Source organism: Carlito syrichta, unplaced genomic scaffold, assembly GCF_000164805.1.
Source record: "Carlito syrichta isolate Samal-C Ts95f unplaced genomic scaffold, Tarsius_syrichta-2.0.1 Scaffold313745, whole genome shotgun sequence".
Taxonomy (NCBI): Eukaryota; Metazoa; Chordata; class Mammalia; order Primates; family Tarsiidae; genus Carlito; species Carlito syrichta.
The window spans coordinates 555,966-580,243 of NW_007257841.1; the positions used below are offsets into that span (position 1 = coordinate 555,966).

General features: G+C 36.4%; 1 protein-coding gene across 1 annotated transcript in view; it reads right to left on the bottom strand.

Moving 5' to 3' along the window:
- ANO10 (anoctamin 10) overlaps window positions 1-24,278 on the bottom strand; it is a 222,129-nt gene that overhangs the window by 187,086 nt on the left and 10,765 nt on the right. The window contains exons 2-4 of the mRNA XM_021718822.1: window positions 18,056-18,205; window positions 14,386-14,583; window positions 13,071-13,205 (exon numbers count right to left, since the gene is read on the bottom strand). Of these exons, the coding sequence (XP_021574497.1) occupies window positions 13,071-13,205; window positions 14,386-14,583; window positions 18,056-18,194 (472 nt within the window). The 5' untranslated portion in view covers window positions 18,195-18,205. The remainder of the gene's footprint in view (window positions 1-13,070; window positions 13,206-14,385; window positions 14,584-18,055; window positions 18,206-24,278) is intronic.

Here is a 24,278-nt window from a genome sequence, read left to right on the forward strand (position 1 = left end):
TGGCCCAGTCCAAAGTTCGTGCTGGGCCATTTCTGGTAACTCTAGATAATCATCTATACCATCTAAAGCTGAAAACAACTCTCCATATATATATACTAATCCTACAAATATACTTTTAAATCTTATAAAGAAGCTTGTACCATATAGAAGGCTCCCAAATGACCTGAGTTTAAATTATATCTAATACCCAAGCCGAAACCGCAGTTCATGGAAAACAGGAACAATGAGTTTCTAGAGTTAGCCATGCCTGTCACAGTCACAGAACCTTCAGCTTAGGTCAGCAGAGTTCCTTTTGGCTAAGTGTGCCAAATAGAAAAAGGAAGAAGGGAATGGGGTCAACAGCTCCCAAACACATCCTAGTGGTCTAGAGGTCCACGGCCCTCCCTGATCCCTAACACTCAAGTGGGCCTCCATGGCCGGCTCCCAACATCCTTCCATTACAATGAAGGTAAGATATGTTCAGTTCCTTTTCTTCTTATTGATACTGAGTATTTTCAATCATTTTCATCTCTTCTACTCTGATAAAAACAGTTTACAAAAACAAATGGCAAATATCAAAATCAAATTAAGACTTCCTACTTTCAGTAGTCATTTGACTAGCTTGCTTTTAACATTCATCCATATATCTGGAAGATAAAAACTAATTTAACCAGTCGGGTGCGGGGGCTCAAGCCCATAATCCCACCACTTCGGGAGGCTGAGGCAACAGGATTGCCTGGACCCATGGGTTCGAGACCAATCTGGGTAACATGGTGAGACCTTGTCACTACAATAAATCAAAACACTAGCTGGGCATGGTAGCATGCGCCTGTAGTTCTGGTTACTTGGAAGGCTGAGGCAAAAGGATTGCTTGAGACCAGCAGGTCGAGGCTGCGGTGGCTGGGAGCATGCCACTGCACTCCAGCCTGGGTAACAGAGTGAGGCTCCAACTCAAAAATAGATAAATGAATAAACAAATAAAAATAAAATAATTTAACCAAAAACAGTATCTCCTAGCAATATTGAATAAGAATGAGTAATTATGTCATCTGTAGTAATTATTTAGAATGGCTCACTGGGGGAGAAGGGTGTCTTCAGAAGGAATTGTTCAGTAGATGTGGAGAACTCAAGAGGAATGCCTTGTGCCATATTGGGGGGGGTTGGTATATTTTTCACATGAGTCTCTAGTATAGTCACTTACTGAAGAATATGGCTGCTTATAAGATGAAATCTGCATCAAGAAAGGATGTTTTGCTGTTTTCATCTGTTGATAAGATTTGTGCTCTTAAAGGGCTCAACCCTTTCGAGGGTTACCTCCCTTATCTCCTCTCTACCTGTCACTGACAGGTGGTGAGAACATCAGACATAAGACCCCTCCTTGATGACTGGCAAATAAATGTTTGAAGCATGAAAGAGAAACATCATTTACGTTTTCGGTATAGAAATACTACATAGAGATGGAGCATTCTCAGGACATGTCCCTATCATAAAATCTTCAGAGTAATTTAAAGCAAACCTAACTTCTCAGACACAGGGGAAAATAAGATAATAAAGAGGAGACATGTGATGCTAAAAACAGAATAAAGTTAGAATCTGAAGAAAAGATTCTTAATATATGGTTCTTCTTACTACTATATCTTCGTAAGTTATACAGACAAAAAAAGGTTTTAAAAGCTAAGGTTGTGATGAAATTCTCCTTAATGATTAAAAAAAGGTATATACTCAAAATATCAGTAACTAGGGTAAAAAGACACGGTTTAAGTTAACATCTGCCTCTGGTGCTGTCAAATTCATTTTTTAATATTTTTTGTTATAAAGTGTTTCAGAGGATTTTTCTTCAGCTCACATGAGCTGAAGTTGATCACCCACAACCATTCTGATTCTTATCCCTTATTCAGGTATGCAAAGGCTACAGCTGATTCTTTCTTCCTATTACTATCCTTTTCAATTACCATATCAAATTTTTAACTCTGAACTGACTTACAGCATATTATTATTTTAATTTTTAAATTAAAATTTTAAATATTTAAAGTTATCTTTTCAAAGATGACTCCATTCTACTACAGAAGAATTTTCAGGCAGTCATAAAAACCATCTTGTATACTTCTAAAAATAGAACTGTGAACTGAAGACTCAGAGAGGATATAAAGCTTCAGGTCCTAAATTACTGGGCTTCTCTTCACCATCAATGTCAAAAGCATGGTTCTGGTTTCAGTTTCTAAAAATAGAGGGGTGTGTGTGTGTGTGTGTGTGTGTGTGTGTATGTGTGTGTGTGTTTAATCCTTCAACCTTCTCATGTCAGGTAAGAATGTAATTACTAGGAAGGAGCCTCACCTTTAAAGGAATTATGATGCCATGTGGGCCTATTTAAAGAAAGCAATAACTTAAACCAGATTCCTTCCTTCAAGTGTGCTGAATAATCTCTTGTCACAACTGGGGTATGACCATTATAGCCATTATACAATAAGCCAAACAAATCAAAATCTAACTTAAGAAAGACTATCTGATATCTGGTTTATGGTAGGACACTCTAAATTAGATAATGCAGTAACAATACTAACACAGTACTGCTTCTGTCTTTGGTTTATGTAGTGTGTGTACTTCAACAGAAAAAACAAAAAATGTATCTCCAGCCTCCTTACAGCATCTCTGTACTGCAGGGAGGAGGAGGTCAAGCATACACTGCCTCCAATCCAGCAGAGGGGTGATGAGCCTCCTCGCTCCCTACAGCTGCTGCTACGCCCAGCACCCCGACTCCAGCACTCTGGTGTGAACAGATCACTTTTTCTTAATAAAAGAAAAAACATGCTCTCAAGGACACTGTGTTTTCCAAACACATTTTTTATGTTCCTGTATTCCTGCATTGTTTTCATCCTTAATATAAAAACTGCAAATATGTATGTGGCACAACAGGGTGAGTGTGAGTGAGTGTGTGTGTGTGTGTGTGTGTGCGCTGCAGTACCCGGTAATAAACATATACTGAGGATATCAATGGCTTATCTTCTTATGTACATTCTTGATACATGGTATTTATCTGCAATCTATTCCATTATTTAAAGATTTTAGAAGACAAATTGTTTCTGACCATTCTAGTTTGTCCATTCTTGTATATAGAAGATATTCAAAAGAAGCTACCATAATGTTCTAAAAGAATACTTAAAGAAAATGACTGACGGTACTGGGAAACTATGGGGAGGGAGGGGGATGGGATTAACAGTAGCAAATATCTGTCTGGGGATGGGAAAACACCTCTTATCAACAGGGTGCCTAAATGAAACGTAATTGTACACCTAACCCTTAACTGTACCCCACAAAACCATAATAAAAAATATTGATTAATTAAAAAAAAAAGAATACTTAGATGATATTAAAGACATAATATGAGGTGTGTCGGGTCAATTAGTCAAAACATGAAATGAATAGACAGACATTTTGAGACACAGCTTTAACCTAACCTAATAACATCCCCTAAGATATGGCTAATATGTAAGAAATTCTGTGATTCCTTAACTCCTCTTCCTAAAGAAGATCTTTCACTAGGTTATCTGCATGACAGTTGACTATTAAAAAGAAATAGGAAAAGTCTGAGGGCATGAAGAGATATTAGATCACATGGAAACAAGAAATGGATGGCTGTCAAGATGAACACTAGATGACCAGCACACACATGTAGGCAATTTCAAGTTCTCTAAGTAGCTTGCCATTTGATGAAATTCATACCATCAACCTGCCTTAAAATAATGTTCACGAAACACCTCTTATCAACAAGGGTGCCTAAACGAAACATATTTGTATACCTAACCCTTAACTGTACCCCACAATATCATAATAAAAAATAAATAAATATAATAAAAAAAAGAACTACTTGCTTTGGAACAAAATTATCTGAATGTATTCCACTACTTGCTAACTTAAAAAAACACCATGTTCTGAGGTTATTTTCTAAACTTTAGTTATTCCATCTGTAAAATAGTGTGTAAAGAATATCTGCCTCGTGTTTTTGAGGAAATTAAAAATATGTCTACAAAAAAATAATAATAATGTTCACAATGACACAACTTGCTATCTGCTTAATGAAAGCTTTCTATCAAAACACAACATTGTACCTTGGGAGGCTGAGGTGAGTGGATTGCCTGATCCTGCAGGTTCAAGACCCGCTTGGGCAGCTTGGCGAGACCTCATCTCTACAGTAAAAATCAAAATGAGCTGGGTGTGGTAGCGCACGCCTGTAGTTCCAGCTGCTCGAAAGGCTGAGGTGGAAGGATCGCCGGAGCCCAGCAGGTCAAGGCTATGGTGGCCGGGAGCGGCCACTGCACTACAGTCTCGGTGACAGAGTGAGACTCCAACTCAAAAACAAACAAACAAACAAACAAAAACAACACAACATTGTGGCAAGCAGAAAGCAAATGTATACTCATTGTGTGTAAAATGAAAACCAAATTAAACATAAGATATGGAGAGTGTTTCTCATGAAAGCCCTGGTCACCTTTACTGTTGAAGGGCATCACAGTGAGCAGGTTAACTCACTTCCCCAGTCAACCTCACAGAAGAGGCTGCCCAAGAGAGCAGCTCCCTCAAACTTAGAGGTGAAGGTGAGCCTTCCTACTTTCTTCTGTGGATTAACTTAATAAAAACCTAGGATCTAAGTTATGCTAAGTTTTATTCGTTCTAAAATTTGCACTCTGAAAATAGGTCATTGTTTATATTTATGCATATGCCTCTTGTTCTTCAATCAAGCATTATGATATAAAATGTAAATGATGCAAAAAACAGTCGGGCACAATGGATCATACCTGTAATCCCAGCACTTTGGGAGGCAGAGGTGAGAGGATTGCCTGAGCTTAGGGGTTTGAGACCAGCCTGAGCAACATGGCAAGAACTCATCCCTACAATAAATTTTTAAAAAACAGCAGGACGTGGTAGTGCATGTCTGTGGTTCCAGCTACTTGGAAGGCTGAGGCGTAAGGATCACCTAAGCCCAGTAGTAGGTCGAAGCTGCGGTGGCTGTGAATGTGCCACTGTACTCCAACCTGGGTGACAGAGTGAGACTCCGACTCAAAAAAAAAAAAAAAAAAAGTATACAAAAAACAACACAGCATTTTAAGGATCACATTTTCAAAGGCATAAAGGAAAAGAATAATGGAGAATTTAAAATTCCAGACTTGACAACTTAAATATGATTCTTACCTCACACAGTATAAGAAACTTTCCAATGACCATGATTGAGATAATTGCATGGTTTCTACTTTTAGTACCAAAAAGAAGGAAAGGGAAGGGAGGAGGAAGAAGGAAGGAAAAGAAGAAATAATTCTTGTTTACAAAAGCCTCATCATGCCAGCAAGAAAATTATTTCTATTATTGCTTCAGGACACCAGACTGGCTACCTATAAACTCAGAGAAATCCATTTATATATTTCCTTCAAGGTTTCCATTCAGCTGAAAATTCTCTCTTTGAAGCAACTGGGAACACTTAGAAACATGGAATGACAAGCACACACATGGCATCATGCTGCTCCTTTGTCCCATCTGATGATAGAGCACACTGACTCTTCTCTTGTCCCAGCCTCACTCAAGAGGACAGATCCTTGCAGAAACTTGCAGGTGGAGAGTGGTTTCCACATAATGGGCTGAGCAATGCGGATGAACAAGAAGATATGGGATGCTTACATTAGCACCAGGACAGTGCCTCAGTTAGCTTTGTACTCAGCTGTCTCTGAAAACATGCCTTCCCACTAGGAGATTAAGAAAGATTTTTTAAAATTTGGAATAGCATCAAACAACAGCTTAAATACAGAATGTAGAGCTCCTAGTGACAAATAGTGGCAGAAAAACACCTCTACCCTGTTCTTGTTCATGATGCCAAATTAATAACAAAGGAAACAAGAAACATAAAAAGAAACTTCTATATTTGACAAAAGTAAGGAAAAAAATCCAAATTACAAACTATAAAAAGAGTCCTTGAAAATCAGGCCAGGGTAAGGTGAAAACACTCATGCCTCTGTAAACCTGGGCCAAGCAGGCAGAGGGCAAAGTTATCCTGGACACTGAGGGATGGGAAATCACTGTTCTCTTGCCCAGAATTCAGGCAAGTAAAGATGCACGGTGGGTCCCCAGAGCACAAATGCTCCCTGCCTGACATTGCAGCCAGACAAGAGAGGCCAGGCTAAAGAAGGAAGGGCAGGTCTACCATGGTGGAATAGAATTGCCTGCTGGAGCTGTGGGTCTTGGTTAGCCAAAGTCAGGCCTAAATGGCAAATGCAAGAAAAACCCTGCAAGAACAGGGTTGCATGGAGGATTTCTGCAGGGCCTAGGACGACTCAAGGAAAACACACTGCCAGGTGGGACCTAAGCTTCTCACGACCACAGTTCCCTGCTAGAGGGCCCTAGTAGTCATCCTCCCGCCCACAACCCCCCCCCCCCACACAGACACTTCCCTCCAAACAAGTAATAGTCACAAGGAAACTGGCACAGAGCAATGCAAAAACACTATATAGAGAAAAAGGAAAACCAAAAATACTGCAAGAAAAAGAAAAGAAAATACATCAACAAAAAGCAGAGAAGAAACAGAGAAGAAAATTACAGCACCAAGCAATGAAAAACTGTGAAATTCTATAAGAAGTTAAAAAAATTCAAGCAAATACCACATCTTGAAATTAAAACTTAAAGAAGAGCTATAAGAGCTGAAGGAGAGAGCTCAGAAAAGCAATGTAAGAGAAAAATAAAACTGCTACAGATTCAAAGTCATAATAAAAGCTACCAAAAAAAATGGAAAGACTGAAAATATAGTCAGGAAACTGGTAGACAAGCCTGGGAAAATTATGTAAGAACAAAGACTTTAAAATATTACTGAGAATATATAATTGGCAACTCTGAAGATGAGAACAGAGCAAAGATAAGCAAATAACTCTTCAAAGATAACTGAAGAAAATTTCCTTGAAACCATGGTAACTTTAATCTGTATACTGAAAGGACATATGTCCAACAAAAAACTGATATAAAATAATCAATATCAAGAAGAAAAAGTGCCTACATTCAAATTTCCTGATACCCACTAAAAGCCATTCACATCAACAAGGAGAACAATAAGAGCATCCGTAACATATGCATGACTCAGAGACAGAGGAGACTGCAACATGTAAGTCAGGCAACAAAGAACCAAGAACCAGAAGAGAACTGGGCCGAAATCTAGAATGGTGGAGAAAGTCGCACAGCAGAATGGAAGGGGAGGGGGCGCAAGGAGTGTAGGAAGCACAGGACACCAATGAGGATTTGCCGTCTTCCTTCAGAAGGCCCCACACTGAGTGGAACTTGTAAAAACAGGTCTGAGACCTTGTGGGTCAGAGCACTGACAGCAGGAGGTGCTAAAAGGAAGAGCTTGGAAGGCCCACAGAACAAGAGGCAGCTGACTTGGAAAAACACTGCTTCTGGGAAACCAGAGAGAAGTGCCTGGGAAAGTAATGGTCCTTGGGGGTAGCAGCCTACGTGGAAGAAAAGAAGTAAAAGAGTGATTATTTTGCCTAACTGTTCTGGCTAGAACTTTCAGTACTATGTTAAAATGGGAGTATTAAAAATGAACACAAGATTAAAAAAAAAAAAGAGTCCTACTGAGGCTGGGTGAGGTGGCTCTCACCTATAATCCCAGCACTAAGGGAGGCTGAGGTGAGAAGATTGCCTCAGCCCACGGGTTCAAGACCAGCCTGGGCAACTTGGCAAGACCTCATCTCTACAATAAATCAAGAAAAATTAGCTGGGTGTGGTGGCACATGCCTATAGTTCCAGCCACTTGGATGGCTGAGGCAGAAGGATCACCTGAGTCCAGCAGGTCGAGGCTGTGGTGGTCATGAGCATGCCACTGCCCTCCAGCTTGGGTGACAGAGTAAGACTCCACTTAAAAAAAAAAAAAAAAAAAGAATCCTACTGAAGCAAGATCCCATATTCCATAGGATCCCTTGCTAATGGCTGATACAGGAATATCCTCAAGATTTAAACAGTAATGAAGAAAACTTTTTAAATCAAGAGGAAAAAAAAACAGAAAGGACAACAAAATAAGAAAAGGGGAAGAGGCAAACCCTTTGGGTCTCCTTCCGCTGTTGGAGCTCTTCTGTCCTCTCAATAAATCCTGCTTTCTAAAAAAAGGGGGGGGGAATACCATTAAACTAAAAGTTAAAAAGATCCTGAGAAATGTGCACAAGTCAAATCACATAAATTTTAAAATTTAGATAAAATGGAAACTTTTCTAGAAAAACATAATTTACCCAAACTGATCCCAATAGTGATGGAAATTCTAAACAAACCAATTTCCATAGTCAATTTAGAGAAAACTGTTCAAAAACCTAACCCACAAACATCAGAGCCAGATGATTTCACACAGGAATTCTAACAAAATGTTAAAACAGATTGGATTTTGACCATACACAATAATAGAACAAAAAAGAAAAAGAAAAAAAGAAAATCTTAAACTTCATTCAGAACTTGCATTGTTAACATTAAAATTAGCATGGCTTTAAAAGATATTTTATATAAATTGTATGATAAAGCTTATTAGTAATTACAGACATGTTAGGAAGAATCAATATTTTCAATGTAAGCGGAGATAAAAACATAAAACCAAAGAAACTAAGTAATATCCTATTAATGTTACCTTGAATTGAATATATCAATATAAATTCATGATTTTTAAAAAATATTTCCTAGCCTTTTCCACTGAAATTGGGAAAAAGATGACACAATCCATATATCAAAATATTTTTTTACAAAGCAATGAAAGAAGCAAATTCAATGGAAAACATAACATCAAATAAGATAACCCAACACAAAATATATCATTTATTTAAATAGTGTAAGTTTACTTAGAAAAACAAATTCTCAGACTAGACTGCAAACCCAACTATACTGTAAGATAAGAGATCTACCTAAATGATACTAAGAGGAGTTGAAAGTAAAAAGATGGGCAAAAGCATCCTAGCAGATGCAAACTGAAATAAAGCAAGAGCCACAAGACAAGGCTGGATTTAGCAATAACAATAAAACATTAAGCAAGATGAAGAGCAATACTTTATAAGGATAAAAGGTACAGTCTATAATGAAAATTTAAAAATCTTTATGCAGTCAAAACAGAGCTAAAAATTCATAAAACAAAAGCAAAAGAAAATACAAACAGTAAATTGGCAGGACCAGGAAATTCTCATTGTTGCTGGGAATCTCTAGGGCTATGATGGATCAAGAAAACAAAACAAAATACAAGGGATACAAGAACTAATGATAAAGTTAACAATGTATATGTAGTGGAAATAAAGTGTCAGAGATAATGAAAAAATTAATTCTGTAATGTAATAAAATACCAGAAATACAACAAAAAGCTAAATACTCATGTCATATGAATATTGATACAAAATTAATAAATAGAATAACACAGAATTCAGAAGGAAAGTAAACAATATACCATAAGCAAGTAGTAAATAAAAGAATGACATAGTATTAGAAATTCTATTAACATTGCTTCCATAATGATAATGTCAGAGGCAGAAGTAGAATCATCTTCATAGATGCTAGAATGATAAAATGTATTGCTATACAAAAAACTTTTAATAAAGTAGAAGACATGAATACTTCCTAAACATGATAAAAATAATTACCTAGTCATAAGCCAACTTCATGCTTAATATTCAAATACAATAATTTCCTTTATAAATTTAAGCAGTCACTCTAGAAGGCAATCTGGCAATATCCACCCTGAAAGAGACACATACTTTTGATCTAACAATTTCAGTTCTGGGAATTTTTCCTACTTTGTTTACAAATTTAAAAATGGAAGAAAACAATGGGATGTTCAGCAATATGATACGACTCATAAAAACGTACAATGGAATACTAGGTGGTCTAGAAAAGGAACAAGTTAGACCTAATGTGGTAATCTACAATGATGATCAAAACATATTGTTAAATAAAAAAGCAAGGCCCAAAATAGTATGTATAATATACTCCCCATTTCTTTGAACAGGTGTCCTCTTGAACAATATTTCTTTAAGGGTTTATAATAGGGAGGGGAGAGAGGGACTCGGAGCACAGGATAGGAAGGAGACAACTTTTCATTGTCTAAATTTTTGTACTACTTGAATTTTTATCATATACATGTATTATTTTTCAGTTGACAAAAACTAATATAAAATAAATGTGAATCAATGAACATGGAATATTTTTCCATTTGTTTGTGTCATCTTTGATTTCTTTGAGCAGTGTTTTGTAGTTTTCATTGTAAGGCTCTTTCACGTCTCTGGTTAGGAAGATGCCAAGGTATTTGATTTTTTTTTGTGGCTGAAGAAGGAAAAAAATCATGGACTTCACAGCAACCTGGATGAACTTAAACTCTCTAATACTGAGCGATCTATCACAGAAATGATCTCACTCATAAGCGGACTTGAACAAAACCCCAAGTGCCCATGCCATAGGAGATAAGATAGACAAGTGGGACCTCATCAAACTGACAAGCTTCTGCAAAGCCAAAGAAACCATCAAGAGAGCAGGGAGAGAGCCCACAAACTGGGAAAAAATATTTGCCAACTCTATGTCTGACAAAGGCCTAACATCTAAGATCTACAAGGAACTCAAACGTACTGAAAAGAAAAAAACAAACAGCCCCATTACAAAGTGGACAAAAGATACGAATAGAAAGTTCTCAAAAGAAGACATACGAGCAACCAACAGATACATGAAAAAATGTTCAGCCTCACTAGTCATCAAAGAAATGCAAATTAAAACTACACTAACCCCAAGTTAGATACCACCTAACCCCAAGTCAGAATGGCCATCATCAATAACTCAAAAAATAACAGATGCTGGAGAGGATGCAGCGAAAAGGGAACACTTCTACACTGTTGGTAGGAGTATAAACTAGTACAGTCTCTGTGGAAACAGTGTGGCAATTCCTAAAAGTTCTAAAAATCAACCTTCCATATGTTCCCGCAATCTCCCTACTGGGAATACACCCAGAAGAACTCAAATCACTCTATAAAAAAAAATACCTGCACACATATGTTCATCAAAGTATTGTTCACAATAGCAAGAACATGGAACCAACCATGCTGCCCATCAAAAGAGGAATGGATAAAAAAAAAAGTGGTACATATACACAATGGACTATTACGCAGCCATAAAGGACAAAATCATGAACTTCGCAGCAACCTGGATGGACTTAGCGTCTATACTGAGCAATCTTTCACAGAAACAAAGAACTGTGTATCACATGTTCTCACTCATAAGTGGACCTTGAACAACTATCATAATACTATAAGAAAAGGATTGACAGTAGCAGGAAACTGTGGGGGGTGGGAGGACGGGGAGATGGGATTGGCAGTAGTGGAAATCTGCCTGGGGAAGCGGGGGCACACCTCATCAACAATGAATATTTGTATACCAAACCTGAATTGTACCCCACAATTTTAAAATAAAAAATTTAAAAGTTAAAAAAAAAGGGAAAGAAAAGGATTGGCAGTAGTGGGAAACTACCCAGAGGAGGAGTGGGGGGAAGGCGGGATTGGCAGTAGTGGGAATCTGCAGTGGGAGGCACACTTCATCCACAAGGGTACCTGCATAATGAACATTTGTATACCTGACACTGAATTGTACCCCACATCGTTAATATAAAAAAATTAAAAGTAATAAAAAAAAGAAATGTGAAAATTGCAAAATGCTTGGAGAAAGTATTTTCTTGCCATATGTTGTAAAAATTGAAAAGAATAATTTATATGTTCACAACAGAGAATATAAACCCTGTTCTCATCATTCTGAATACAGTTTAGAAAGGGCTAGAATGCTACATCTTACTTTAAAAACAACAAAAAATGTGAAAATAAAAAAAATTTATCCTAAGAAAATACTCCAAAATTCAAGAAGAAAAAAAGACAAAGAATATTCAAATTTGGAAAAGTTGTAACAAAGTAAGACAGAATTCCCATCACAAGAAAGGAAGTTAGAAAGATTTATTAGAGAAACAAATAAAAGAAAATCTCAGAAAGCCTTCATGTCTAAGAAAATCATCATGTGTAAGGAAATGAGAATGACCAGAGAAGATACAGCATCACCTATAAAGAATTTTTGCCAAAAACTTCCAGCTTACAGAAAATACAGAGAAGCAATGAGGATACAATAAAATTCATAATCTCAAGCAATTTATAAGAAAAATGACCGGGCCTCTTCAGCATGTCAATATCATGAGGAAAAAAATGCAAAATAGAAACTATTCTATATTTTAAAAGACCTAAGAGATATAACCACCAAACAAAAGAGGTGATCTTTGATTGAATCTTAATTTGAGCAAACAAGCTCTAAAATATATTTGGTGACAACAAGAAAATGTGAATATGGTCTAGTTCTTGGGGATCTACCATGGGTAAAGATCGAAAGGTAGTATTATACTGACTAGTAAAAGGAAACCAGATAGAGGACACAGAAGCGTATATGTTTAAAGTTATTTTAGGTGGTAAAAATGCTCTGAAGCCTTGCCACTATCTGGGCTTGAAACAACAGACATTATGCATTGTAGTAAATGTTTTCATTCTGCAAACTAGTAATCTCATTAAAATGAAATTACACAAAACCTAAAACTTACAAACTGCTAATTTGCATTCAGGTATTATCTCACTTTGTTAGTCTTCTTAATCTTTTCTGTGTTTGCATGTGCTCAGGCTCGATGAGATCAAAGAAAACAGAAAGAGTGCTCCAGGAAAAGATTATATCTCCTCTTTTATATTCCTTCACAAATTTTCATTATAGAATAATGTTAGGGCATAAAGTAAATCTTGCTAATTTTAACTAAGTAATATATATATGTGTGTTCACACTGAATGTTAAGCTAAATGTATGCTGTGAGATCTTGGTAAAAAAGAAGCAGTAAACCATACAGGACAAACAGATTGATTTAAAAGTGCTACATAATGAGGTTCAAAGGGTAAAAGACATGTTTATGAAAATATGTTGCTGTATAATTTATTTTTCAGTAAGAAGAAAAAGCCTCTGTAATTTTCTATTTGTATCTATTTTTAAAATTTGCATTAGAATTTGTATTTGTGAAATTGGTTGATATAATGACTTACATAATGATTTTCCTGGATACAACTTTGCCTGAGGGTAACCAGGGATCATTTTTTCATCTTTAGCTCTAAGATTTTCAAGTTCATGTTTGATAATGAATTGACATTCTGCCATTGTGAGGAAATCATCATTGTTATCTAAAATATAACAAAATTTTTAAGTTATTTTTCTCAGTAGTAATCAAAATAAAATTAAGTCATAAATAATAAACAACATAAGAAGTAACCAAAGTATAAAACTGGTAAATTAAATACAATATAAAGCTCCTTAGATATTTTATAAGAATTTAAAAGTTCTGTTATTCCTTCATTATGTGAAATATATAATTCTTCAATCATTTAAAGAATTATTATATTATATGATACAAACATCCCAACATCATATACTTGATCTTATTTAGTACCAATGAGTAGGAGGCAATATGTTCTTAAATTCTAACAACACAGTATTTTTAACCAGGGAGAGAACTAAAGAAGTTTGCTTATATGGCAAATTCTCCTCCTTCAAACCCTCTAGCCCATTCCACTCCCTTCTGGAGTCAAACAACCATCCCATAAATAAAAGAGAAGAAAGTTTGATAAGAAAATAGTGGCACCTTTTGACAGGTGAATCTTCTTAAATGAGGTAAATTTCACCATGAACATTTATTCACTAAGGTACAAAAATCCAGAGCAAGTAAGTCTGAATAAGTCTAAACCTTCTAACTCTGAAAGCCCTGCAGGGGATCAATTTGATTCTGAAGACAAACTTCCTTCCTGATATTGTATCAACCTTGGCTTTCTCGGTTCTTCCCAGAAAACATTCTCTGCTGGAACCTGCTTTGGGTCTTATCCAGAAACCATTACCCTACCACATTCAGTAGAAACCAGAAAACTCAGGAAATGAGGTTTCTAAGATACTGAACTACTTTTGTGTTTCTTATTACAAGATTTTTCAATTTGAAGCCAGTGAATATTCACCATCAGAACTGGAATAAAATAATATAAGTCAAGTTACATGTGTCCTCCTAATTTATGTTCATCTACCCCAGGGGTGGCAAAGTATGGCCATGGGTCAAATCTTACCTGCCACACGGCTTTATAAATAAAGTTTTATTGGAACACCTCACCCATTCATTTACTTATGCTCTAAGGCTGTTTTTTTTTTTGCTCTACTATGGCCATGCTGAGTAATTGCAACAAAGACCATATGGTCCACAAAACCTAAAATATTTACTATTTAGCCCTTTACCGAAAAAGTTTGTGCCTCTTGACCTATTCATCAAAAACTTATTTTTGATAAGTGGATTTTAATAGAAACAAATAATTCGGAGCTTACCATCAAAACCTTTGAAGTTCTGCCGGGTTCCATATGTGAAGGTTCTCATGGTATTATCATTGCACTCTTTTACCAAACCCACTGCCTCTGCTCCTAGCAACAATCTAATGTTGGAGGCACCAACAAGATATAAGTTCTGATTTTCTAGAGTCTCTTTTTCATATTTATTTAACAATGGTCTAAACAACAACTGGGCACCTTCAAAAACAAAATATAAGCACAATTTTAGAAAGAGACAAAGTTTCAAAAATGAAAACCTTCTAAATAAATATAATGTTTCTAATTTGGTAGAAGGAAATTATACTAATTTAGATCAGTCTTCCAAGTAAATAAGAAATATAAGTAAGTTGGGGATGACAGTTCTTTATAGTTTTTTAAATAAAAGGAAACACTGAAAACATGTAGCAATAAGTAGCTTGCTACTTACCCAAATTAGAAATAGATAAATGACAAAATACAATTATTTATAAACTCTAGATCTCTAATTATACCAAGTAAAAATATAGAGCAAAGGATGCAGCTTTCTAATATAAACATAATAGACCAAAGTTTTAAAACTTAATTTGGAATAAATGTCCCAGCTAAAAAAAACACACACACAAATGTAATACAATTACACTGAACTACAGCAAATTTTGTGAATGCTATCTATAAAGTAATAAGAAGAAATATAACTTTTCAGTAATTTTCCCATAGACTTCTATGTTCAATTAGGTTTAATGATATTTTTCTTAAATAAGTTCCCAAAACATTAAAAGTAGATGTTATAATTTGATATTGTATAAGTAATTATTATGAAAAAGATTATGGAGAAAAAGAATTTTTTCTAAATTTTTATTTCTACCTATATCAAAAATTTAAGGTACATTTATTACTTTACTATTTACCCTTTAGAAATGATTGACAGGAACTATGAAAATACTAATCAGATGGTAAACCAGATAATGAACAGAATTTATACTTCATTTATCAAATAGATTAATATACCAATATTAATGTATTATGACACTATTATCTAGGTAATTTTAGAGTACAGGTATTAGAGGTTTCAATAAGCAGAATTTACAGAAATTCTGAGCAGCAGGGTTGACTGCCAGCTTCCTGCTGCACACCTCAGAATGTCCCATCCTCACACAGATGCCAGCTTCCCTCAGCTGCTCTAAGTCATTGGCTGGGCATGGGGAGGGCACTGGAACAAGGCCAGTACTGCTCAACATGGGTTTCCTTTAAAATGCAACTTTTAGCCTGGCTGACAGCTTCTCAAAACTGTGCTGTGGTCTGAGGCTCTTCCTTCCTCCTTCCTGCCCTCTCCCTTTACACAAGTGTCAGACATACAGTAAAGCCTGAAGGCCCTCTATGCCTACTCCTGGTCCTCCCCCTTATCTTTTCACAAATGTTTTCCTCAGTATACCTCGTGTATCAAATTCTATCTCTTACTTGCAAGACCCAAACTGACAGAGTGAGTTTGTGGGGAACAGTACTCCTAGACATTTCTAGAGGAGTAGAAATTGGTTATAACCTTTATGAAGAATCATTTGTCAATAGCTTGTTTTGAAAAAGAGCAGTCCATCTTCTTCCCCCCAATTAACTTTCCACAGAAGCAATGAATTCCAAATCACCCAGGTAAATCCTTTGTTGTTTGCTTTCATGTCACCAAATAACATGCTTGTAGAACTATTTTTTGATTTTTCAGTCTTAAGCCTTGGAAGACATTGTACCTTCACCATTTCCAATCACCATTCCCATCGGCCAATTCTCATAATGTAGTTATAGCAATCTTTTGGTTTCAACATTAGTCAGTACTTACTTTATTATGACTTCATATGTTATTTATAGCCGAGTAGTACAGTATGCTATTATTTTCCTTTCCTATACTCTCCATGTTCCCAAAAACCACTGTCTAGTTTTATCATTTGCTTAATTATGTACCTATCAATAATGTAATCCCCTCAGCTCTCTGACAATTGTCTAAATTTCCCCTTGATAAACTGACATGAAAAATACCCTAACATCATCATCTTCTTAGAGAAATCTTTCTTCACTCTGTTCTCATACTTCATTGGTAGCTAGGTGGATTCGGAATTCTAGATAGAAAACCATTCCTTCAGAAATGAAGATATCAGCTGGGTTCAGTGGCTCAGCCTGTAATCCCGTGCTTTGGGAGGCTGAGGTGAGTGGACTGCCTGAGCCCGTGGGTTTGAGACCCACCTGGGCAACTTGGCAAGACCTCAGCTCTACAATAAATCATTTTCCACCAGCAGCCCCGATTTATGCATTTTTAGTTATTTTGTCTTGAGTTGGTCAGAGTCTTCAAGAAAGATCGCCCCATCTGCTACTTAGATAGTTTGAATCTGACTGCTAGTTTTGGAAACTGAATTAGGTATAAGACTGGTGAGATGAGGAAAGGGTACTACTCAGTTAGCGCCTTATTTTCAGTTTGGAATCTCTGCCTTCAACTGTGCATAAAGCCCTCATGCCAAAAACCATGCATCTGACCTTCTCTAGAAAATAAACCTCAAGTTCTCTCTGGGGTGGTAGACTATGGAAGGGATTCAGAGACCTATTTCTTTTCTTTTTTTTTAATTGACACATTAAAAAAGTACATATTCACAGGGTACACAGTGATGTTTTGATACATATAATGTATAAGTGATCATCAGATCAGGATAATCAGCATATCCATTATCTCAAGTACTCATCATTTATTTGTGGTGAGAACATTCAATATCCTCCTTCTAGCTATTTGAAACTACATAATATATTATTGTTAACTATAATTATTTCTCAAATAGATCTAAGTCAGTTCTCTTTTTTTTCTTGGTATTACTTTTATCTTCACCTCCACAGTCCCCCAGTGCCCCTAATTCCTGAATCTTTATGGGTATTCCGCAGTATAAATCAAACTGCATCTCAACTTTCTCCCCTGTCAGCTTAAATCTGGGCTTTCTTAAATCAGTTTACAAGCACAATTTGTTTAGCAGAGTCTAAGTTTAATCCAGTGTTTAGAGACTTAGTGCAGTTTAAGGCACTGTTTTGTGTAGTTTATAAAATTTTTGCTCATGTAAAATACCTTCTACCTCCTCACCCAGACCAAACCCCTGTTCCCCTTCAAGAAAGTGCTACCTTGGCATCTTAATTTGTCCTTTGCCACTCCAAAAACCACTGCCATCTTGTCATTTTACCCTTCCCTTTACTTTTACAGTAAATATACATATGATTTACTTGTAAGTGACATGCATGGCTTTATGACCGCTCTTCTACTCGTTTTTTTTAAAGTTGAATTTCTAGGAACTAGCATTCAATCTCCTTACCCTGACAATAACATCTTTGCAGGTAGAGGCCATATTTACCTCCCCCTCAGCACTATAACTGACATACAAAGATACTTGTCCATTCATTTGACAAATGTTTATTAAGTACCTACTGTGCACCAAGCACTGTGCTAGGCACAGTGTTTGGAGCTATGAAGAAAACCACTCATGCTGCTTACAGTGTAATGGGGACCTGAAGTCTAATGTTGATGTCAGACCCCCTTTCAAGTCCTAGATAAATAACAAACAGCAAAAAAATTAGTAAATAATATATATCCATAAAAATAGTAAAACACATTTGTAAATACATTTTTAGTCACTAAGCATCACTGAGTCTGAGTAGTAACTATTTGACTCACCGCCATCTTTTTTTTTAGTGACAATTCTGTTTTTCAGCCATTCTTTGGTTTCTTCTTTGACATCCTGAGCAAGTTCTATGACCACCAAAGGTGTGAAAGAACTTTCATAAGTATCCAGAGCTGACAAGGTCACTTTCATCTTTGATAAACCTGCTAAAAATTAAAATAAAAAGCAAAAATGAGCTATCATGGCAAAGAGAAATATGCTATAAACAGTTTGCATTTTCTCACAATTACAACTAATTCTGGCTTTTAAGAAGAAGGAAAATTTCTCATGATACAGGTGGGTTATATGACAGACTCAACCAATGGTTTAAAGCACAGGTGGTAACCAAACTTTGGATAAAACATCATCCTTTTCAGTGAGCAGCTCAGAATACAGCACAGGGAACATTCAGGTGAACGAAGGATAACAGTGTCAAATGTGCTTTCCCACAAGAGGAGAAAAAGTATTTACAAAAGATATAACACCTGAATAGGATTTAGAAGAATGAGTAACAGCTTGCCAGATAGGCAATGAATGGTTTCCTAAGTAGAGGAAATAGCATTTTGCTACAAAATAATTATGAAAAATAGCTAAGCTCAGAGAAATACAAATGGTTAGATATAGAAGTGGGTGGGAATGAGCTGGTATCTAATGAGGGCCTCTAACTACAAAGGTTTTGTCTAATCCACAATGGGAGTCCCCAGTTAATCATGAGCAGAGAGTTGATGCAGTCAGTAGGGAGCTATTACAGATCACAAAGGGTCAGCCCAGAGTGTGTGAGACCAGCTAGGAGGCCATTAGAGTAAGAAGAGCTGGCCTGAACAGTGACAATGAAGAGAAAAGGACAGATTGGAGGTTAAATCTACAGAAACTGACAACTGAACTAAATGGAATGACTAAAAAAAGAAAATAAAAGGAAGATGTTTAGTAAGTAATGAGTGGCCAGATTGTAATTATATGGAACTCCCTACAGTACCCATCTCAGCTATTCAGGACCACTGCTGTCCATTTCCTCCAAAACAACATGTTCTAAAAGTGACACATTAACTAAGGACACAAGCCAAGACTTCCACTTCCAGGAAAGCAGATTAGGGGATTCAAACTCTTCTGCTGAAGACAACCAGACAATACACATCCACACTCACGTGTGTGTGTGTGTGTGTGTGTGTGTGTGTGTGTGTGTACACAGGTTGAGCATCCCTCATCCAAAAATCTGAAATGCTCCAAAATTCAAAATTTTTTGAGCACCGACATGATGCTACAAGTGGAAAATTCCACACATACTTAACATAAACTTTATTTCATGCACAAAATTATTTTAAAATATTATATAAAATCATCTTGAAGCTACAAGTATAGGGGTATTAAAAACATAAGTAAATTCTGTGTTTTAACTGAGGTCCTATGCCCAATCTTATTATGTATATGCAAACATTCCAAAATCCAAAACACTTCTGGTCTCAAACATTTTGGTTAAGAAATACATAACCTATATTTTTAAAAAATCTGTCTATGAATATTAAAAAGCCAAATAAGCTGAGTGTAGTGGTACAGGCCTATAATTTCAGCATCTTGGGAGGCTAAGGAGTGAGGCTCACTTGAGGCCAGGAGTTTGAAACAAGCCTGGGCAACACAGCAAGACCACAACTCAAAAGAAATAAAGAAGTCAACAAGTCAGTGGGAAATAAAAAAGGTCTGTATCCAGAAGAAACAGAGAAGAGGCTCAACATTCACAACAAGTTTACCTAGACCCTCTGACAATTTGGGAAGAGGCAGCTGAGTGGGTGAGGTGCTAAGTAAAGCATGTGTTGTCCTTGAGAGGTTAAGGGACAAAAAGTAGAATTAGTACAGAGCACACCAATGAGGAGGGTCAGATAAAATCCCTATTTTGAACTGGGACCTGAAAAGAATACATCCTAAAAATAGAATGAATTAGACCACTCCTGACAGAAACTAAATTCTAGGTTCATATCATCTGTAAGGAGACAAGGTAATATTTGTGAAAATGAAAAATAACAACGAGCAAGAGAAACAAACACCTAATAGATCCAAATAAGGGAGTTAGTTGAACACACTTTAAAATAATTACCATTTGTTCAGAGACTTAAAAAATAAAACTGAGGATTTTGGCAAAGAACTAGAAACTTTTAAAATGGAAATTCTAAAATTTTAAAATATAAGAGTCAAATTTAAGAACCCAAGGAAGGTTTTACAGAAAATTAAGCAAAGCTAAAGAGAAAAGTTAATGAATTATAAGACAGGAATAAAGAAAACATCTAAATTGAAGCCCTGGGAACAAAAAGAGAAAAAAATACAGAAAAGAGTAAAAGACAAGGAAATACAGGGAGTCCCTGAAGTAGAAAAGATATTAGGACTAAAGTAATATCTGAACAAACACTGAGAATTTCCCAAAACTGACAAAACATATTTAGGCACAGATTTAAGAATCTCTATACCCAAACAGGATAAATTTTAAACGCATAGTAAAACAAGAGAAAAACCAAGAGACAGGAGTCTTAAAAGCAGAAAAATAAAGACAAAATACTTTGAACAGCAACAATTAGATGGATAGCTTCACAAAATACTTTGAAGAGCAACAGTTAGATGGATAGCTTCACGGTAAAACAATGGAAGCCATCATATCATCAAATGAAATAGTATCTTCAATGTGCCAAGAGAACGTTGTGGCCGATCAAAGATTAGACACTCAGTCAAAATATGCTTCCAGAATAAAAGAAAAACAAAGCTATTTTCAAACAAACAAAAATTGTGAGGATTCATAACCAATATATTCCCACTAAGGAAAATGATGGTAAAGGGTATTCTGAAGACAGAAGGAAATGATCACAGATGATCTGGTATCTGAAACACAACAATCCGAAGAATATTCATAATATAAGTCTTCCCCAACCTCTTTTAACCTTATTTCTCCTTTATTGAATGCCCACTACATATGAAACACTGTATTAGGTAACTACATACATGATTCTATGTAATCTTCCTAAAGCCCTATGATTTACACTTTTAAAAAAAGGAAAATCGGCCAGGCGTGGTAGCTCAAACCGGTAATCCCAGAACTTTGGGAGGCCAAGGCAAGAGAGGTTTGAGACCAGCCTGGGCAATTTGGTGAGACCTTGTCTCTACAACAAATCAAAAAATTAGCTGGGCGTGGTAGTATGCACCTGTAGTTCTGGCTACTTGGAATGCTGAGGCTGAAGGATCGCCAGAGCCCAGCAGATTGACGTTGGGGTGGCTGTGAACGTGCCACTGCACTCCAGCCTGGGCGATGGAGTGAGACTCAACTAAAGGAAAATCAAATGAAGTTACTTTGCTAAGCTCACAGTAAGCAAGAAATTAATTTTCCATGATATAGAGCTTAAAACTAGAAAAAACAAAGTCATTAGAAATATTCAAATTCTACATGGTATTTCCTACTAAATGAAATCTTAATTTTGAATTGCCTACCATAAAACTCTTATTAAAGATGAGCTAAGACAGAATTCAAGAGAAAATTACAAAGTGAAGCCATATCACAGAACCTATTAGCCTAAAGCAAAATTAAATGTATTAAAAATAAAACAGCTTCCAAACAAATATTAACACAAAAATGAATAAAAAATACTCAGAAGGCTGGGCTCGGTGGCTCAGCCTGGAATCCCAGCACTTTGGGAGGCCGAGGTGAGTGAATTGCCTAAGCCCGTGGGTTTGAGACCTGCCTGGGCAACTTGATGAGACCTCATCTCTACAATAAATCAAAAATTACCTGGGTGTGGTAGCGCGCGCCTGTAGTTCCAGCTACTTGGAAGGCTGAGGCGGAAGGATCGCCGGAGCCCAGCAGGTCAAGGCTGCGGTGGCCGGGAGTGGCCACTGCACTCCAGTCTGGGTGACAGAGTGAGACTCCGACTCAAAAAAAAAAAAAAAAACTCAGAAGCCAAAAAAGTAAACCTCAGACTAAAATCATAATCAACTGAAGACAACACCAAAATGGCCTGATCACAAAGGATTCTTCCTATCTGGAGAATTCTATCCATCTAGTCATGCATTCATGCATTGCTTATGGACAACAGGGAAAATTCTGAGAAACTGGCTGTTAGGCAATTTTGTCATTGTACAAATATCATAAAAGTGTATTTATACAAACTGTAAATGGTACAGTCTACTACACATTAGGCTATATGGTAGAGCCTATTGCTCCTAGACTACACACCAATACATCATGTTACATACTGAATATTGTAGAAATTTTAACACAATATTATGTATCTATGTATTTAAATAGAAAAAGTACAGTGAAAATGCGATATCAAAGATTTTTTTTTAAGTGGGAGTCTTACTCTGCCACCCAGGCTAGAGTGCAGTAGCATGCTCAAGGCCACCCAGCATTGACCTGTTGGGCTCCAGCGATCCTTCCGCCTTAGCCTTCCAAGTAGCTGGAACTACAGGCATGCACTACCATGCCTGGCTAATTTTTGATTTATTGTATATACGAGGTCTCACCAAGTTGCCCGTGCTGGTCTTGAACCCGAGGACGTAGGCAATCCACTCGCCTCAGCCTCCCAAAGTGCTGGGATTACAGGTTGAGCCACCAAGCCCCACCCAATATCAAATATTTTTAAATGGTACACCTGTACAGGACACTTACCATGAATGGAGCTTAGAGGACTGAAAGCAGCTCTGGGTGAGTCGGTGAGTGAGTGGTGAGTGAATATGAAGGCCTAGGACATTACTAAACACTATGATAGACTTTATAAACACTCTACACTTAGGCTACACTAAATTCATCAAAAGAAAATTTAATCTTTCTTCAGTGATAAATTAACCTTAGCTTACTGTAACTTTTTTACCTTATAAACTTTTAATTTTTTTAACTTTTTTACTCTTTTGCAATAATGTTTAGCTTAAAACACATTGCACAGGCATACAAAAATATATTTATCTTTATTCTAGAAAACTTTTTCTATTAAAAAAAATTTTTTGCTTTCTTTTTAAACTTTCTTGTTAAAAACTAAGACACAAACACATTAGCCTAGCCCTATAAAGGGTCAGGATCACCAATATTACTGTCTCCCACCTCCACATCTTGTCCTACTGGAAGGTCTTTGGGGGCAATAACTTGCATAGAGTTATCAACTCTTATGACAATAATGCCTTCTTTAAGATTACCTGAGGTTGTTCTACAGTTACTTTTTAAAAAGTTTTATTTATTATAGGAATGTGGGGTATAAGTGAGGATTAACTATATAAGTAGCTGCATGTAGGTGAAGTTTGGAAGTGAAGTAGGTGAAGTTCTAACTGGCTCTCACTCCCCCCCCCTGTAATAAACTAAGTACCTCTTGTGTTATCATGTGTCCCCTACTCTTTTACCCCCCTCCCCACCAGCAATGTCCAATGACTGCTGATCCCTCCCTTATGTAAATGTGACTAACGTTCAAGCCTACTAGTTAACTTTTTTTAATAAGTAGAAGTATATGCTAAAATAATGATAAAAAGTATAGAATGATAAATACCAGTAGAATAGTCATTTATTACTATTATCAAGTATTACTGTATTGTACATAATTGTATGTACTTTTACACAACTGGAAGAGCAGTAGGTTTATTTACACTGGCATCACCACAAACATGTGAGTAATGTGTTACACTACAACTTTACGATCCCTGTGATATCACTAGGTGGTAGAATTTTTCAGCTCCATTATAATCTTATTATATATGCAGTCCACTGCTGACCTAATGTCATTACATGATATATAACAGCACATGCATGTGTATGCAGATTAATCTTTACCACACTGTCAGGTACTAAATAGCAGCCAGACATTTAGTAGATTACTGCATTAGAGGCTTCAATAAACTAGAAACATACCAATTTTATTTCATTAATACTAAATACCAGTAATCCTTAATAATGTATTTAATGAGCAATTAATAAGTAGTCCCTACAAATCTATAAAAATGAAAGTCTATAAAATTGTACCCTATTGACTGAAATGAACCCCAAAAGAATCTACATTTTTGGGGTCAGTTCAGGAGAATACCAGAAGAATCTCCAAGACCTTGTGTAGGGTTTCTTATTTCTAGTTATCCATCCAATCATTTTTCCTAGGTTACTGTGGCCGAGATTCAAGCTGTCCTCTGAAATTTATTCTTCCTTTCTTTGCCTAAGCACATGGCTGGATTTTATTTCCCAGTCTATTGGAGCTAGGTAGACAGGTGACTAAATTCTAGCCAATAGTA